This window comes from Sander lucioperca, chromosome 10 (assembly GCF_008315115.2).
Source record: "Sander lucioperca isolate FBNREF2018 chromosome 10, SLUC_FBN_1.2, whole genome shotgun sequence".
Classification (NCBI taxonomy): Eukaryota; Metazoa; Chordata; class Actinopteri; order Perciformes; family Percidae; genus Sander; species Sander lucioperca.
This window is the reverse complement of record NC_050182.1, coordinates 36966347-36985187: the sequence shown is the minus strand read 5'-3', so window position 1 is coordinate 36985187 and position 18841 is coordinate 36966347. Positions and strand designations below refer to the sequence as shown.

Below are 18841 nucleotides of genomic sequence, written 5' to 3'. Positions count from 1 at the left end.
CATGAGTAAGAGTCACTCACAGCTACCGCTGCACATGCTTCTGTGTGTTTATAGCTGTTGTCATAGAAACATTGCTCAAGTTCTCCTTTCCGCATTTCGGGTAACTTGGCTTATGGAAATACCAAATTTAATAATAATGGGTTAAATCAAACACAAGATGAAAGGGGAGCCTACAATATGAGTTTATTATAAGGGATGATATTCCTTATAGTTCTTGTTACAGTTGAAGACAATCCAGATGTGTCTGTGCAGTTTGTCAGTTCTAAAGGTTGGAAGCAACACATTGCTCTTGTGACTGAAATTGAGTGGCTTTTTGAGCACCTTTACTCATTTCTTTTCTCTTTTTAAGATCAGTGTTTAAGTTTGATAGAAGTAAGTAGACTTTAGACCTTAAAGTAGGCTAATACTCCATAATAAAAGAAAAAAAGAAAGAAAAAGAAATCTATTTTGACACAATTTATCACTGATTAACTGATTCACTCTGTCGGTTAAGAGCTAGTTGATTAATTGATAAGTCAATTTACAGAAAAGTATTTGAGTAAACGATTTCGTTACTTGAATAATCGTCATTTTCAAGCAAAAATGACTTTATTAAAAACAAACATAACCTCGTTAGAGCTTCTCAACTGTCAGGAGGTGCTTTGATTTATATGAAAACCTTTTTTTGGGTTTCCAGTTTGTTTGGAATAGGAGAAGAAGAGCGGTAATAGCCCATGGCTGAACAGCACAGCAGGGTGCAAACACACAGCAATGAGACGTGAAGAAGGAGACAAAAGTCAGCATGCATATTTTTATATATTAGTTAGTATTTATTATTATATATTCACTATGGAGTGGACTAAACAAGGCATAATTATGATCATGGGCATTATCAGTAACAAACTTCCAGTTATGGCTATTTCAGTTTTGTAGCTCTTGCTGAAAATGTTGTTTAGAGTATGACACCAGATCTGTTCACGAAACACCACTCATACATTTTTTTATTTATTTTTTTAAGATAATTCTTTTGGGCATATTAGGCATTTATTTGATAGGACAGCTTAGACATGAAAGGGGAAAGAGAGGGGGAATGACATGCAGCAAAAGGCTGCAGGTCAGGATTGAACCTACGGCCGCTGCGGCAAGGACGGAGCCTCTGAACATGGGGCGCACGCTCTACCAGGTGAGCTGCCCAGGCACCCCCGCTAATACAGTCTTAAATATTTGCTGACTTACACTTTATTTAGGCACGTCACTTTGTCAACTGCTGATAAAAACTATTGTTACACCTTCTGCTCTAATTCAAAGAAATAAAAAAACATAATGCTGTTTATTTTTTTATTCAAAACAATGAGCTAACTTTGCCTATCGCATGAGTTGTTTATTTGACGTCTGCGTTTTCAGGAAAGTGACAGAGCCTAAACACATTTCCGTTGCTCTCACCTGCAGAGGGAGACACATGCGGCTTTAAGCGCTATCCTCTGTGCCATCGAAACTGCAGCAGCTATTTCCCCCTGGCAGCTTGTTGCATTTGAATCCCCCAACTTCAACATTATCTGACACAATCCCAGATGTTGGGCTTTCTTCAGAGGCTTTTAAAGCTCCGCACTGAGCTATTTAAAAACTCAGCTGCTGTGGCTAATCCAGAGGCCTGTTGAGTCGGAGTTAAACCGTTCCATAGTTGGATCTAATTCTGACAGCATCATCTAAAGTCCGCTGACAGGTTGGAGATTGTTGTGGATAATAACTGGACAGCGCATCACGGCACAGTGATGACACACATCGCTGTGAATAGATATGTTCAGAGACTCTTGTGTCAGCTGGATCAGCATATATCTAAATCATCCAAATTCTAACAGCATGGAAGTATTAAAATGTCAAATATAGAGTTGTCTTTTAGTTTTCTCTTTACAGAACAGGTTTAAAAAATACACCACATCTTACCTGATCTACTAAACACAGTTATCGGCTAATTTAACACAATTATATTTATATTTATATATAAGAACAGCCTTTGTGATTGATTTCATTAGCTCTGCTTGAATGACAAACAGGACATTTGTTTGTTTTGTTTTTTTTTATAATTTTGAATGGAATCATTTTCCAGGTCACATTAAAAAAGGCTTAAACATGTTTAAAAAGTGGTGCGCAACATGCCAAATGCATATGCCATGCATAAGCTGCTTATGATCTTAATGAATCCTTACTTTCAAAATGACATGTCATGCTGCCAAGGTATCTCTCCTTACAGGGCTTGAGGTTGTTTTTTTTTTTTTTCCAGCTGGCTTTGTATGCTAAGCACAGCAGAAATCTGATCCGTCAGCACTATGATTCAGATGGCAGCTATCCTGCCTCCTCCTCCTCCTCCTCCTCCTCCTCTTTACGGAAGCACTGAGATGATCATCCAGGGTGTGTTTATAGGCTGCTCCTTCTTTTATCAACATTCCTTTCCCGGTGGGGTGTGGTGGCCAGATATTGCAGAAAATAATCAGAATCAGAATGAGCTTTATTGGCCAGGTTTGCGTAAACAAACAAGGAATTTGGCTCCGGTTGATCTTTGCTCTCAAAGTATAACACTCACTTAACATATAAAGAATAAAAACAGAAAGGACAGTAAGAAATATAAAAAAAAATACTGTTAAGTATACAGTATAACAATACAATAAAATTGACAAAAAATATACAATAACAATTGAAGAGAGGAAGGAAGGAAGGTAGGAATAGTGCAATATCACTTTCACCTAGACTTGACCATGGAAGACTATGGGGTTAATGGGAGGGATAAATAAAAATGAGAGAAGAGAGGTATAGAGCAAAATCCTTTCTGCAGCTTTTTCATCCTCTACAGTGAAATGTGTTGTCCATCCTCCCTCTGTGTAAACCCTTGAAATTGCTCTGCGGTTCAGCACTTTCAAGAACCACAATGACATATTCTTAGAACTCTTTTGTCCTGTAATGTGTTTGCTTCGTTTGGAAGTAGAGTCCCCAGCACTTAAATACAGGTTGTTCTATAGCCGTAAATGGCTGCAAGCTCAACAGTGTGTTTGTCAGTATTAAAGGCTTTATGTAGCTGTGGTTTGATGCTACATGATAGAGTTAAAGCTAATTGGTTTTAGCTTTTGTTACTGCCAGATCCATATTCTCTGCATAATAAGTGTGGACTGGATTTTTTTTCCTACTCTACCTTTACTGCAGTAGGCTAATAGCAATAAAGAAGTTGGTGGACATATAGGCATAAATTAATGATTAGAAATTCAGTTGTGAGATTACTTTTAGACATTTGCAGGATCTCTACAAACAAACATTCATTTATTTTTGGCCCAAAACAAAAAAAAACCCGAAGAGAAGACAGCAAAATGGTTTATGGGAAATGTGGTTTTCTGAACCACAAGCACTGGTGTGGGATAGAACCAAGCCATGATGTTGGTGGTCAGATATGTTTATGGTAATTACAGCAAACCATTTTCACAATGATACAGTATCTTGTTTTTTAACAAGAGTCTCCAGCCATGCTAGCTGCTCTGTGAGGCTGCATTAATGCACTGCGGTGCTTTGAGCTAAAAGCTAACATTAGCAAGCTAACATGCTCGCAAAGACGGTGCTAACACGCCGATGTTTAGCAGGTAAATTGTTTTAGCTTAACGTGTTAGCATTGTTAGCAATACACTAGAGCTGAGGCTGATGGGAATGTCTTCAGTTTTATCTTCATCTGAATATAACTAGCAAGCATTCGGCATGTAAATAGATAGTAGCCTAATGCTAACGCATTAGCTAATACAGTCCATTGTATCATAGTCCAAATGTCTGCTGGGTAATGCGACATGAGTGTGGGAAGAAGAAACCCAACTTCCCTTTCACTTCCATCGTGAAGAAATGATCAAACCTCAAACTTTTTGAAAATACTTTCTCCCTTTTTATTTTCCCCAAGCGGTCTGTGCTCGTATAAAAAGCCCAACGTGTTCCATCTGGTTTTAATGAAGCCAGATGAGGGAGCAGTGTAATAAGCATGTTGAGACCTCAATGATATGTCTCCTTTTTGGTGGAAAGATCTCATGACTAAGACGTTCCACACTTTCTGCATCCTCCTCCCTTCTTCCCACTTGGGTCCCCCTGCTTGTGTTTCCCATGAGGTTTAGAAATCCATCTCTAGTGGGTGTCAGTGAATGTTCCACTGCCAGAACGTCACCGAGTTCTCAGTTACCGTCTACTGTTACTTCTGCATCTCAGATAACCTGGAAAACCATTAGTATCTTGTTCCATGACATTACAATATATCCTATTCTACGCTGTATATTGTCAAAGAAAACCTTTTAGAAAAATCTTCTAATCTAGAATAAATTCTGCATTTGCTATGATTCCTTTTCTTTTTCTGAGTTAATTGCCTACCCACATACCACTCCTTAATTCCTTCGCTTGCCTAGACATTGTATGGAACTATAAAGGTGTGTCTCGTATTTGCTAACGTGGCTCGAAATGAGTCAACACTCTCACACACCCACAGAGACACACTTACACTGATACATTAAGTACCTTCATGTTCATACAGGTCGTGTTCAATAAATACCCAGCACGCTGGAAGGAAAAAGTGGTTTGAGATGTCTGATAAAGTAAAGCCAGTCAAGGTGGGGAAATGAGATGTTTACTCTATATTAGGGCTAGAGGGGCAGGATTTAGCACAGGTACGATACACCCTGTCCTCCAGCTTTGCTTTCAGCACTTTCTAACCATGTAGGGACCATTACGGAGGGACATTGTGTAAATAAGCCCCATAACTCTTTGGATAAACTCTAAATACATTGGATAATGTGGGCTGGAACTTTAAAGCAAGAATAACGTTTGAAATAAGAATTAACACAATCTTTATTTTACAAAAGAAAAGTTAAAGTCATCATAAGCGATAAAAATGCACCATGCTGCTACAGCCTCTCTTGGTCTGATTAGCACTGTACTGGCTGTATGACTCTTTTCTACTCGTGCTACGCTACATTTTAGCATTCACCCTTAGTCAGTAAATGTAACTTGTTGCCACAGGTGCTGCTGTTTAGCAAAAGGTACATGTTGCTGCTTTAAATTAAATTTGGTTAATGACAGTGCCAAACATTCATTCATAAAAATCATTTGGATTTAATGACAGGGTGTGATTCTATTTAGAAATAATCTTAAACAGTTCTCAGGTAATGCCTGTTGTATTGCATTTGCTGTTCTAAACACTGTCTGCCTGCCTGCACCTCCCTGGCAAAATCCTCCGGGTAACAGGATGCATTTGACAGTCTCCAATTTGTTAGGATTACATACCACAGAGCAGCAAATGTGAAGCTATAGGCTGAGAAACAAGTGACTGTACAGCCAAAGAAAGGATCTCTGGCAAAAAGTTACTTAAACTTTATCAAAGTGCAGAAGATCTCACAGAACTGGACATCAAAAAGTGCTAAATGCATTGCAACAATAAAAACTTAAACACATGTGTAGACAGAAATCCCAGTTGCAATGGTTCAGCGTCTGTATTCACTTCAGTCATGTCTTTAAACACATAGCACACAAGCATTCTCATACATCCAAGCCGCTATATATTTCTCAGTGCATCAGTGATGTTCAGGGTGTGGTCATTCGTCACTGTCTGGAATCCACAGCAGCCCTTCCCAAAACTATCTCACCCCCCAATCTCTTCTCTTTGTCCGTCACAGTGAGTAACTCCTAAAGTGAAATGTCCGAGGAATTCTGTGAATCAGTAATGATTAACCATGAGGATGTGTGTTTGTGAGCATGTGGGATGGAAGCGTTTGACTTTTATAGGCTCTTGTTGGATATCTGTTACTTCTGGGTGTAATTGGATATTGTCCATCAAAGTTCTATTCAGTGCAATACGGTATAAAAAAGAACCCGTACAGCCTTTTATAATGTTTTATTATACCCTGTGACTAAGCGTGGGTGTTTTGTGCAAATTAAGCAATAAGTGATAGTGCATACAGGTTACCACACCTCGTCCTTCCTTGCCTCAGCGAGGCACAGCATGTTGCGAGAGGAAAGGGGTGTGTTCAGGGCCCTGCCCACCATGTCGTCCACACACTAGCGCCACTAAATACACACTTGCTCATCACACACAAGGACAGGCCCAGACTTCAGCGCCCACAGGCACCAGTTTCTATGAAAGGAATAGAGTGAGCGGTAGTAAAAAAAAGGAGAGAGAAAAAAAAACATCAGGAGGAAAAGGAAGGGCAGAGTCAAGCCCAGTGAGGGAGTGAGGAGTTTGAGAGGCAAGAAGGGGAGAGAAATCATAGGTTTGTGAAGTGGATTGTGGCCACAGGACTGCATACTCTGGGACGAACCGAGGGCCAGAGGGACAGATAGACGCGAGAAAAGCAGAAGTTGCTATCAAGAGGGAAACTCGCCAAGGATTATTATTCTGTGCGCTTACAAACAGTGACAATGAATTCTCAGCAGCAGAGGTACAGGAATTTCTCCTCTGACAGCGTGGGCAGAGTTAGAACGCCCTCAGACGAAGCCTATTACCAGGGGATGCTGAAGGCTACCGACGGCAGGAAAGGTACCAGTATGGTGGCAGTTGATGGAAAATAGCTCAACTGCAAGCCTTGATCTTGATCTATTTGTTGCCATATGTGTGTGCTGGGCAAGAATTAAGTGTTTTTCCAGAAAGATGTGAGAGCAGCGCTTAAAGTCATTCCAACATTTGAAATTGTTCAGGTTGTAGGCTTTTCTGCCTGTTAGAGCTTGGAGAAGTGTATGTGGTGAGGCTTGATGGGTTAGCGTGTTGTAGTCTACAATGCATGATTTTGTACATAGATCATCAAGTTTGAATGTCATAACATAATCTGCAGCAATCTGACATATTTACAAACAGGAAGTAACTCTAAATGCACTGTACTGTCCAGTGTGTGTGCTCTCTGTGACTTAAAGGAGGATACTCCCCTTTTCTAATGCATCAGCAGCTTCCTCACTTTGTATTTGTCAGCAAAGTCCATTCACAATTTCTGTTGTGTAGCATGCATGTGTTTTGGGGTGAGTGAGTCACTGTATAGCTGCAGTATATTTGCCTTTAGTTGTGCTGTAGCCAGGATGAATGGTGTGTTACAGTTTCTTCTCTTTTTCCAATACGTTTCTTCCTCTTTTTTTCCCTAAAAATTATAATGCCCTGCTTTACCATGCAGTGGTACACAGGAGATGACTTCATCAACACACTTTAGAATCAGTCATTGTGATTGTGTGTTTGCTCTTCCAGCCTGAAGAACTATTGATCCATAATTGTGGTGGACAAAGCATTTAGGTTAAATAGGTATTCTACCCTAAATGTACCTAAAGTACTCATCATGCAGGGAAAATAAGCCTAAGAGTGTCATGTCTGTTAAAGTTGGAGCTAATTTTAACAAGACTGTTGCATCATTTCATCGAAAACATTGGATTGTACTTAATACGTTAATCATATTTTTTGAATGTCAAATCTTAGGCAAGTAGTAACTAGAGCTCAGATAAATGTAGTGGAGTAAAAAGTACCATATAAGTAATATAGTATTATAAATGGGTTGAAGTATAAGTATAAAGTAGCATAAAATGTAAAATGAAGAGTACAAGTACCAAGTAAATGTTCTTGGTTACACTAGTAACCAGTGTTTGGGCTGTATATTCCACAACTCAGTGAAACGTGTTTGTTTCAGGTGATATTTGATACTTTAAGTTCACTCACCCCTTATCCACTCGCATACCAGTCACTAATAATGAACAATGAGTCCAAAAAGAGTTGCAGTGGTTGAAACCGGATTAGGTAACATGGTGTGAACAGAATGCAGAGACCCAACAGGTCAAAGTGCAACACCTCTGGGAAACTGCTTTGTGTGTGTGTGTGTGTGTGTGTGGGGGGGGGGGGGTTCTTGTTTAACTATATTTGTGGGGTCCAAAAACCGGGAATACAGTATACTTGTGGGGTCCGGACAGCTTTGTAGGGCCAAAATGCTGGACCTCACAAGTTTGAAGGGCTGTTTGAGGGTTAAGACTTGGTTTTAGGATTAGGGTTAGAATTAGGTTATGGTTATGGTTAGGGTTAGGGTAAGGGTTAAGGTAAGGCATTTAGTTGTGATGGTTAAGGTTAGGGTAAAGGAATGACAGGTCCCCACAAAGATAGTGTCACGCACTGTGTGTGTGTGTGTGTGTGTGTGTGTGTGTCACCAATCATCATGCTTCCACTCGGTGACATGTTGCCCCCTTGGCAGGAAGTAGAACCACAGAGATTACATATTAAAGCTTGGTCCCCTGTTGGTTTGAATGATAAATGAGGAGGTTAAAGGTCTGTGGTGTCTATATATAGTTTCCATGGAAACATAGTTGCATATACTGTAGCACATTTGCAGAAGTCATTGCTCACTCCCTCCTGAAAAAAAATGTGCCTATGGGCGCCTATTTTGTTTTAGCGTTGAATCACAGCACTTTGCTTTCCTTCCTGGGTGTGTCACTATACAGTTAGATCACTACTTTAAAGCTGATAAGACGCAGGACTCTGTGTTGGTGTCCATAGTTCACTCTGGCATAATGTGGCTGGAATATATTAGTGTGAGTCAGTGAAGGTGGGTTCCTCAGTAAAAAAAAACATGAAGTGGCATGGAGGGAAGAAATGCTTCAGTTGAAAAACAAAAAACAAAATGATTGGTGTCTTCAGTCATCAAGGCGCCACTTTACATGGCTGAAAATAGACCGATCCATTCCCCGTGTTCATAATAAATGTTGCAGTGGAAAATGAGCCTAAGAGTGTCATATCTGTTAAAGTTGGAGCTAATTTTAACAAGACTGTTGCATCATTTCATCGAAAACATTGGATCATATTTTATACGTTAATCATGTGTTTTGGATGTCAAATCTTAGGCAAATAGTAACTACAGCTCAGATGAATGTAGTGGAGTAATATAGTATTATAAATGGGTTGAAGTATAAGTATGAAGTAGCATAACATGTGCCACACCTTGTGGGTGCATGCATGTTTGTTTTCTTAGTGGGTGTTGCCAAGATCTTGTAGTTTCTTGTTGGGAAAATTGCTCTAATAGTTATGGCATGTCTTGTGCTAATCCTGCAGAGTATCTTCACACTTCAAGAGCATTTGGCCTTTACGGTGGAATCCTTTTTATGAATGTGTCTGTCCAAGAGCACAGAGGGCAGTGGTGTCATATAGAGAGAGACGTGACCTCGACCACTACAAAGTGTCCTAGACAATAATGGCGCATCTGTGCACAATGAATGTGCTCTGATACGCTCTGACTCAGATGCAGGTGTGAACAGTCGAGAGGCCTTTTTTAACCCGGTGATGAATCTGTTTGTCCTACAGCAATCAAACAAGTCTGGTATCTTGGGGATTTCCTCTTTTCTTAACTGCTTTAATGTCAACTAAATGGAATTTTTAATTGTTGTTCTGAAGATCCATCAAATGCTGTTATTTTCAACTTGCCACTAAGCGACACCACATCTTTTAAATGTTTAAAAATCGATTCCAATTTTTCCTTTTCATAAGTGTCTGACCCTTAACTGTGGCTTCTCTATGTTGCAGATGAACGAGATCGAGTACAGAAAAAGACCTTTACCAAATGGGTCAACAAGCACCTGATAAAGGTAAGGACCCATCCTTGACTTTCACTGTTTCGTATTGTACTCTAAAGGCACATTCCTGCTCACGCATGCCTACAGGGTCATCTTCCATATTCATTTACACACGAACAAGGCACACTAAAATAATAAAATGTTCACCAAAAAGTGTTCACAAATGTCACTTTCTCTGAACAACATGAACATGTGGTTGACTGCTTTCTTACGTAACAACCACAGTGCATATCAAAGAGTAAAAGTCCCTAACATGTGTGGTCCAGGACTAAACAATACTGTACAAGTGGTAAGCAGCAGATGTTCTCTCAGCCAATATCACAGTGATTCGCCATCAGCCACAGGATGCTATGTTGAGTGTTTAGTAAATCAGTGGCTACCAAACTTTATCACATCAAGGACCCCTATACTTACACAAATTAGACCAAGGACCCCCCATTTGATAAGACGTTGTTCCAGGGTCCCCCGTCTGAAAGGATTTTTTGCTTTTACAGTAGATGTTACTTATGGATGGAATTAATGTGAAAACAATATATTCTCCCTTTTGCTGGGGACCCTCTGAAACGCCCTTTAAGGACCTCTGGGGGTCCCCGGACCCTAGTTTGGGAACTACTGTAATAAAGTGATTGGTATCCACCTTTAGAATGAAGTCCAAGCACTATAATTGCAGGTGCAAATAGTTGGACTTTGTTTATATTTGTGTTGGCAAGAATTTTGATGTCATGTTAATATGTTACACTCTGCATAATATTGGGTGATTAAAACAATAATCAGGGGGGATAATATCATTAGAAGGAAGATAACGTTTTGGTTTGCAGGAGGTTTTATGAGATGTCAGATTAAATATCAAATGCCCTGACAACCTCTAACAGAACAACATTTATTTTATGCACACAGCACACTTTTATGACCACAGACTCAGATGTCCCATCAGATTCCCAGAATGCATGCAGTGCTATGTTGTGGATTATTTTGAATGACAGGCCATCATTAAAATCTAAAATGTAATCCATCCCTCACCTGTGCATTGGAAGTGACCCCAACCACAAAAACAAACATTAGCCAGTCGGTTATTGTCTCACACTTGGTCTCTAGCATTGCACCGTTATGGGGAGGCTTACCAGAAGTCCAGTCTGTCATCAGCTGTGAGTTTGTGTGAACCATCCGTCAGTGCATGTCCACTCTCACCTACCTCACGCTTTATACTCAAACGAGCTGAAAGCCCTCCAATGCATCACACAGTCAGAGAGGTAAACCGATCAGGATGGGGGTAAAGTCAAACAGGCCATACTCCTCACTCTGGAGTTTCTCATTAGGAGTGAAAAATGACTTTTTTTCTGTTCCAGGAAAATCTCATTGGCAGCAATGCATTTACAGCCTTTATAACATTCAATGCGTCCACATTATTTTGTATATTCACTCCACAGACACAGGGCCATTCATTTTTTTTTTTTTTTTAGAACTGGAACAAGAAGGAAAAAGTAAGCACAACGAGTGTTTTCCTTTCCATGAATGTGCAGTGCTAACCTATTCTGCTACCACAGTATGAGAACACACTGTAGGTTCTCTTAAGTGTTCGCTGTGATTTTTGGAGGGTGAGTCACAGACATCTGGACTCACTAAGCTCCTTCTGAGAAGGCAAATTCTGGTCTCGGCCCAGAGCCCATGGTGGTTAAGGCCAACGGTAGCACATGTGCTGCTCAGACTCCTGGGTCTGGGTGGCTACCTGCGTTCATGCACGGCCTAAACTGACAGGCATGCATTGGCGCGTGGGAAGTTTTTTCTCAAAGGTTTGAAGGTTTGCACGTCAATATCCGTATCAAAAATGTATCTTTTAACTAAGAGGAGCATCAAATAACAAGAAAAGGAACATTGCCCCCACAGTACTACAGTCAGCTATTGAAAATGTCATTGAAGAAAAAAGGCACATGTTTGGTTGGGAAAGTGTTAACTCCGTGGCTGAATGTGCAAGACTGCTCCTCTAAGGTTAAACTGACGTTAAAGTGATTTATTGTCTTAATGGTTGGCTTGACAAGGGCAGACTATAGGTTTGGGTGCAGCCATAAAAAGCCGTAAAGGGCCATAGAGTGGTTTCCCCGGCTCAGTAAATCTTTTTATGCTGTGCAACGTCAGAACAGCTGCAGAACAAAAATCAGTTTTCTAGTAGGATCTTGCATTTGATTAGATTAAAAACTACAATTGTTGCAGAGCTGCGAAGATCCATGAATTAATCACTGTACGTATTGTATAATCGCTGTACATATTGTAAAAGCCCTCCAACACTCACAAGCTGCACTACTGTACATACTGTATAGTTATTTATTCTGTATTGCCATAGTCATAGCCTGTCCATACCTGTGGTAATAGACACTCATATAGACACATATGTATATATATATATATATATATATATATATATATATATATATATATATATATCATTCATACCTTGCACTCTGTATATACTGTAGCATATGTTATTTATTCATACTGTAGCACATGTTATTTAATATGTATTTAATCACTGCTTAAGCACTTCTGGTTAGACACTAACTACATTTCGTTGCTCTGTACTTGACAGTAATGTTGAATCTAATCTAATCTCATCGATTAGTTGTCAACTATTGAATTAATTTTGATAATGGATGAAATGGTTTGAGTCATTTTGTATGAAAAAAGCAAAGATTCTCTGATTCCAGCTTCTTTCTTCACTCCTCTGTGACAGTATAACTGAATATGTTTTGAGTTGTGGACATAACAAGACATTTGAGGACGTCATCTTGGGCTTTGGGAAACACTGATCCACGTTTTTTCCCCTTCTTCTGACATTTTATAGACCAAGGGAGTAATCAATTAACCGAGAAAATAATCAAGAGAAGAATCAACAATGAAAATAATTATAAATTGCAGCCCTGTGTCAGATTATACCTGGCTATTCATTTAAAGGATCGCTTTGAGAGTTTAGAGGGATCGCACAACATTACGTTAAACCCAAAGCATGTTAAGTGTTTTGTTTCCAGAAAGTAGAACAGGAGCCGGCTGAGAGGCTGTCAGCCATCTGCGCTAATGACTTTCACTTTGAAAAGTTTACACAGCAGCTCTTTTAAACTCTGAGAGGGCAATTTGTCGCATAACACCTACCTTTCAGCTGCAACAGTGTGGCGGATCAGCCTCAGAGACCACAGCCTCTTCAATACAAAGTAATTAAGGGGTGGCGATAGATGGAGTACACACTAAGGAGATACACTACAAGATAAGCACGCAATTTAACATTTAAACAAAGGAAATGTGCAATAAAAAAATGCTTAATATGTTGTAATAAAGTTGTATTTAATTGTGTGCAACTCAAGAATGCAGATATTTCTAATACATATAGGGTTGTGCAATTAATCGACATTCGAGCATACGATTTTGGCTCCTAATGATCACAAAAACAGATTACTTTGCACATTACGATTTGCAAATAAACTATGTTTTTGTCTAGTGTCCTGATTGAAAAAGAAAGTTCAAATGGGAAAAGTATTGGTTACACTTTACTTGAAGGTATCTACATAAGAGTGACATGACACTGTCATGAACGTGTCATAAACGTTTATAAACAAGTCATAAACGTTTATGACATAACGCTTCTTTTAGTGTCATTCGGTTTTTGTCATGACAAATTATGGTTATGGTTAGGGTTAGGGTTAGGCTTCATGTGTCATGATTGTGTCACTCTTATGTAGATACCTTCAAGTAAAGTGTTACCAAAGTATTTAAGGACATTTCACAGTTGAAGAGGTTTTGGATGTGGATTTGTTTAACTGTTTCACTGTTTTTTTAAGTTCAATAATTGTAAAATCTTTCCAAAATGAGTAATCATGTTAAATAATCGTGATTTCAACATTGACCAGAATAATCGTGATTATGATTTCTTTTTTTCTTCATATTCGAGCAGCCCTAACAGTACACAGTGAAAGTTGAACAAAACCACACAACACACCCTCTTGAGGATGTTTTAAATGTGTAGACAGCGAACCCTAGTGGTGGCAGGGTTGGTTACCTTGAGTACACTCAGATCGCCGCTGTGCTGTGCTGTGCGTCTTCGCTATGCAGGAAGGGAGGGGCATACAGTATGTCTAACGTTTGGATAACTGGGTTTGAAGTTCTTGCCAACATAAATGAGACACTGTTGCAACTTGCAAGAGAAATGTGCTTTCATTCCATTTGAGGGCCGAGGCCTCCTTCACCCACATGACCAAACACACACACACACACACACACACACACACACACACTCGGAGGACAGACGCGTGAACTGGATTTTCTCATTAAAAAAAAAAAAAAAAAAAAAGTTGAATTAATGAATCTGTTTTATCTTTTTGTCTTTAACCCTAACCCTACCATCATGTCCGTCATCTAACTTTCCATTTCATCCAAATCATTGCTCTTCATTTCATTGTCCTCCTCTTCTCTCTTCTTTGTTTCCACTCTTTCCGTTTCTCCATTACTCATCCATCCGTTTTCTCTTTTTTTCTCCACCTTTCGTCCCTCTTCACCCAGAATCAGAGGGCAGAGGTAGGTACTGGCACGTCCCAGCAGGACTGTACTAAATGTCTGGTCATGGGCGCTTTTTTTTGCATGGACACCTTTCTCTTATTTGTTTTTCTATTTTTCTCCTCTTATCCTATCTTGTGTTTTACTGGCATCACCACAACATCTTACCTCACTGTCTGGGTGCAAGTACACCACCATTATATACTGTAAATACATGAAGTATATATTGTTAAGTTTAAGTTGATTTTATGGTCCCCAGCACATCTTTTTTTTTTTTTTTTACCTCACTGATCTGGCTATTATTCGTTCCCATCTATCACTTTTCAGAGATGACAGCTGACATTTGGCATCTGCATTAGGAGCCAAGTTTGGCTGCTCACGGCTATGCATTCCTGACCTGTGTAGAGTTGTACCAGCGGAGAGAACGCTCTGAGCACTGTCAAAAACTAACCAACACTGCCGGGCAGCAGTTTCAAAATCAGAATAAAACACGTCTGTTACTGAAAGCTGAACTTTTCAAAGTCATCTTTCGCCATCGTAATTGACATCTCATTAGCAGGGCCACACGAAATCTGCTGGCACAGATTTTAATAAATACATAAATCAGAATGTTAATACATCTCCACCTCAAGCTAAAAATCAGTCAGCTAAATTCCATATTTTTTTTTATTATGGATCACCGCTGAAAAAAAATCCACAGATTCTGTTTGGGTCTGCTCATTAGGTTTCACAAAAAAACTGCGCCACATGTTGTTGCCGTTGATTTTTAATAAAATGCTTCTGAGAGCTTTTGTCACATAGAGACCATCAGCAACAACGGTCGTCAACGAGCCAGTGTGTTCATAGGATGCGAGACAACTAAACTGAATTAAATACTGCAGCACTGCTTTTGTGTTCTGCTTCAGTTAGTACTAAAACACATGCACCAGCTGTCAGTCCTGTATAGCTGTCCTGTATATAATATGGGTTGTTTGTGTAAATCATGGTGCTCGCATCTTGAATCTTTGTGCCATATCTTTCCTCTGTGACATGCGTTTTCCCTTTTGTCCCGGCAGTCGCAGCGTCACGTCACAGACCTGTATGAAGACCTTCGCGATGGACATAACCTGATCTCGCTGTTGGAGGTCCTCTCCGGCGAATCACTGGTGAGTATCGCCATGGTGTCTGATTTCTGACCCAACTCTGCTTCTTTTACCTGAGTCTATATCCACGACGTTCCACTTCCGAAGTTGCTCCGTTGCCGCAGGAAATTCGGCCGGATGCGTGTATTTTCCGCTGATGTCCGTTACCTTCCTCCTTCTTTGTGTTGGCGTTCTAAACTCTGGTGGATTTATGAGGACTATGGTTAACTGCTCCTCAGATCTCTGCAGGGTAAATCCAGACAGCTAGCTAGACTATCTGTCTAATCTGAGTTTTCTCTCGCACGACTAAAACAACTTTTGAACATACACGTTCCACAGTGTTGTAGTCTAGGTTTTTGTAGTGAGTATACTGTAATGTTTTCCCTCCTAGCATTAGACACCGCCCGTCCCAGAACAGCACAGTCCAGAGCGACAACCCCATAGGTTTTTTGTAACGTTACCGCATAAAGCATCAGTCTTATCTGGCTCATTTTCTGTAGTTTCTGTAGGCTAACGTTAACGTCTGCTGCAGTGTCACTCGAAGCAGTAGTAGCTTCAGGGCCCGGCATACCAAAACACTGTAAGAGTGTAGTTTAAATTTGCTTTCGTTTCATATGTCTACTTGAGTGACTCACATTAGTTAATTTCAAATTTGCACAGAGAATGATGGCCAAGCAACTGTGTTGTTGTTCCTAGGCGATAACCTCAGTGTAACCAAGTGTGACAGTTACGTAACGTTATCCTTGCGTTTTTGTAAGTGGGTATACAGAAATCCTTGACCTTTCCTAGTGGGTATACGCCGTATACCTGCACATCACGTAGATTACACCACTGACCAAAACCAGTTCCTTCCCGAGGCTATTTTAACAGCGGCTCCGTGCGAAGCTTAGCGCCGCCCATGACGATTGTGATTGGTTTAAAGAAATGCCAATAAACCAGAGCATGTTTTTCTCCCATCCCAGAATGCTGTGTGGAATAGCCAGACCCTCCTCTGCTCTGCAGCGTGTGGATGGTCTGGCAAAGCGAGGCTATACTTTTATCTCAACCATCCTGCAAAATCAAAACCTTATCCAGACAAATTACATGAAGAGTACTTATCTTGTGTCAACCTGGAATATCATCCCCCTGGCAACAAGCTGTAACCAATCGCTGCCAAGTTGTCAGTCAAAGGCTTAATTATTCTGAGCTGAACTCTGCTAAACAAAGACTTGTTATGTACTGACTTTGGCAGCTCTTGAGTCTTTGAATCCATATTTCTCCGTCTCAACTATCTATGAAACTTTTATTTATTTTTTTAATCAAATGTTTAATTTTTTTTATTTCGAGCATGTCAAATTCAACATAAAAACAGCAGTTGTTGAAAACATATCCAACAAAATAGAAAAAAAAGGGTCAAAAGAGGAAGAGATAACATAATTAGTTTCATTAGCGAAATTCCCTTAGTTTACATTTACACACGAAAAGGAGTAGGAAGAAGTATAAACTTATTTAATCCCACCTCTTAATAATTAAACCCGTAATGCGACTTCTCATACAACCTTTCTATGGCTTTAACTAAAAACATGAAGGCCTACCCGGGCCACCAGGCTCATTTCAAAGCCAGCGTTCTTTATTTTACACCCCGGGGCTTCAGATCTCCATACAGAAGCTTCTCTGCTGCTGTAGCTCATTGCTCCCTCCACCAGCTCCAGCTCGGCTCATCTTCTCCATAGCCTTGACACATTACCGTCACTTTGGCCTGTGTGTGCATGTGTATGTGAACTATATTTCTATCTGATGTACGGTTCTCCTTCTCTACTGCTTCTCTTCCTCGCCTCTTATTTTCCTTCCTATTACCTTGGTCTGTGTGTGCTGATCTTTGGCCCACGGCCTCGGCCTCCTCTCACTGCTCTGTCCGGGGCTAGCTGAGGGAGAGAGATGTGGGCAGGAGCGCTCGGTTGGTGAGTGGCTCCATAACTTAAGTAGACATCTTTTTTTTTTTTTTTATTCTCTTCATTTTTTTCTTTTTAATTCATCCACGCTTTCTCTGTGATCTGGCTGTGCATGGTATCCAGATTAAGCATGGGCCCGTGTGAGATTCTGACGGGATGATAACCTTCAGCAAAAAAAAAAACGGTATTGCAATTACAGCTTTAAAAATGTATTATTTTGAAATTTCTGGATAAAAAAACATCAACTTTTTTTCTCCATTAAACACAATTCTTTTTTAAACCCACTGCACACTGGCAGGGAGAGGGATTTCTAAACTGCACTTTCTGCCCAAAAAAACAGCTCACACCACAGTAAGGGTATGACGGAACATTTTAGTGGTTTTAAAACTGTGACTTTTTCAAACCGCGGTATCCCTTAAAACCCAGCCCATGCCTAATCCAGATCTCCATGGCGAAGTGTTTTGTTGCCTTTTTTCTTTCCCTCAATGAGTACGTTTACATGCCAACCAATATTCCACTATTATTCCAAATATGACAATATTCCGGCATTCAAAATCCTGTTTTGCACAGCTACATGTAAACAGAAATATTAGTGGAATATTCACTTTCATTAGCCATGTAAACAGCTTAGTCGGAATATCGTCTTTTTCGGAATTAGGGCAAAAACCGGAATATTATGGCTTGCTTTAGGCATGTAGGCCTACTGTAGCAATAGGTATCAATATGTGCCGCTGACACTTACAGGACCCTTTTGATAAGCTTGGCAGTTTTTGGTGCAAGCAATACTTGATTTAATGTGTTTGTATTTGTTAAGGAACGTTTTTTTCTTTTAGTTCAGCATTTGCAATTCAAAGGACACAGCATTATGCATCATGAGGCTCTTCTTAGCTTGCTGTCCAATGACTTGAATTATACCACACCGTGGCTCAGCCACTGCTAATTTCCTGCTGTAATTAGTATTATAAAGGGTTTATTATTTCCAAATATATCCCCCTTTTGTCCCCTCATGTGTCAGATAGTGGTGAACAATCGGTCTGAGGCAAAGAAAGCAGTGACCTGTTAGATCAAATATTCAGCATGGTATCTCTGTGGACATACTTTAAATCAAAATACATACCCACCAGAATGAATTCCTTAAAAATTATCCAAGATTCACCGGTTATTAGCCTACTGCATTTATTCTTTCTGTTAAATGTCTTGCCACCTGATTTTTCAGTTGTCCTTTGCATTCATTTCTCTGTTTGGATTGAATGCTTTCCTTCTCCCTCACCACGAGTCTACCAAAAGGATCGTCTCTGACAGCCGAGTGTGTGTGTGTCATGTAACTAAACACGTCTCTGTCTCTTCCCTCTCAACCTCAGCCCAGAGAGAAAGGCCGCATGCGATTCCACAAACTACAGAATGTACAGATCGCTCTGGACTTCCTCAAACACCGGCAGGTAGGACACATAAAACCATACCTTGAACCTTGACCAAACAATTAGGCCTGAAACAATTATTACATAATTGTCTAATCGCAATTTTATTGCTAACCTTAGCTAAGGTCCTAAGTGGTATGACTGTTGATGGTAATTGTCAGTTTTATGTTCATTTAAGAAGAAAAAAATATGTGTAATGTTAATAAAGAGGCGTGGTTCACTTCATAGGCTGTGTACTTAAAGTATCTGAGTCACATAAGAG

The 18841-nt window shown here is 40.0% G+C and overlaps 1 protein-coding gene across 1 annotated transcript in view; it reads left to right on the top strand.

Moving 5' to 3' along the window:
- The window catches only part of LOC116035271 (plectin-like), a 212729-nt gene that overhangs the window by 116280 nt on the left and 77608 nt on the right, over positions 1-18841 (top strand). The window contains exons 3-5 of the mRNA XM_031278275.2: positions 9524-9585; positions 15165-15254; positions 18523-18600. Of these exons, the coding sequence (XP_031134135.2) occupies positions 9524-9585; positions 15165-15254; positions 18523-18600 (230 nt within the window). The remainder of the gene's footprint in view (positions 1-9523; positions 9586-15164; positions 15255-18522; positions 18601-18841) is intronic.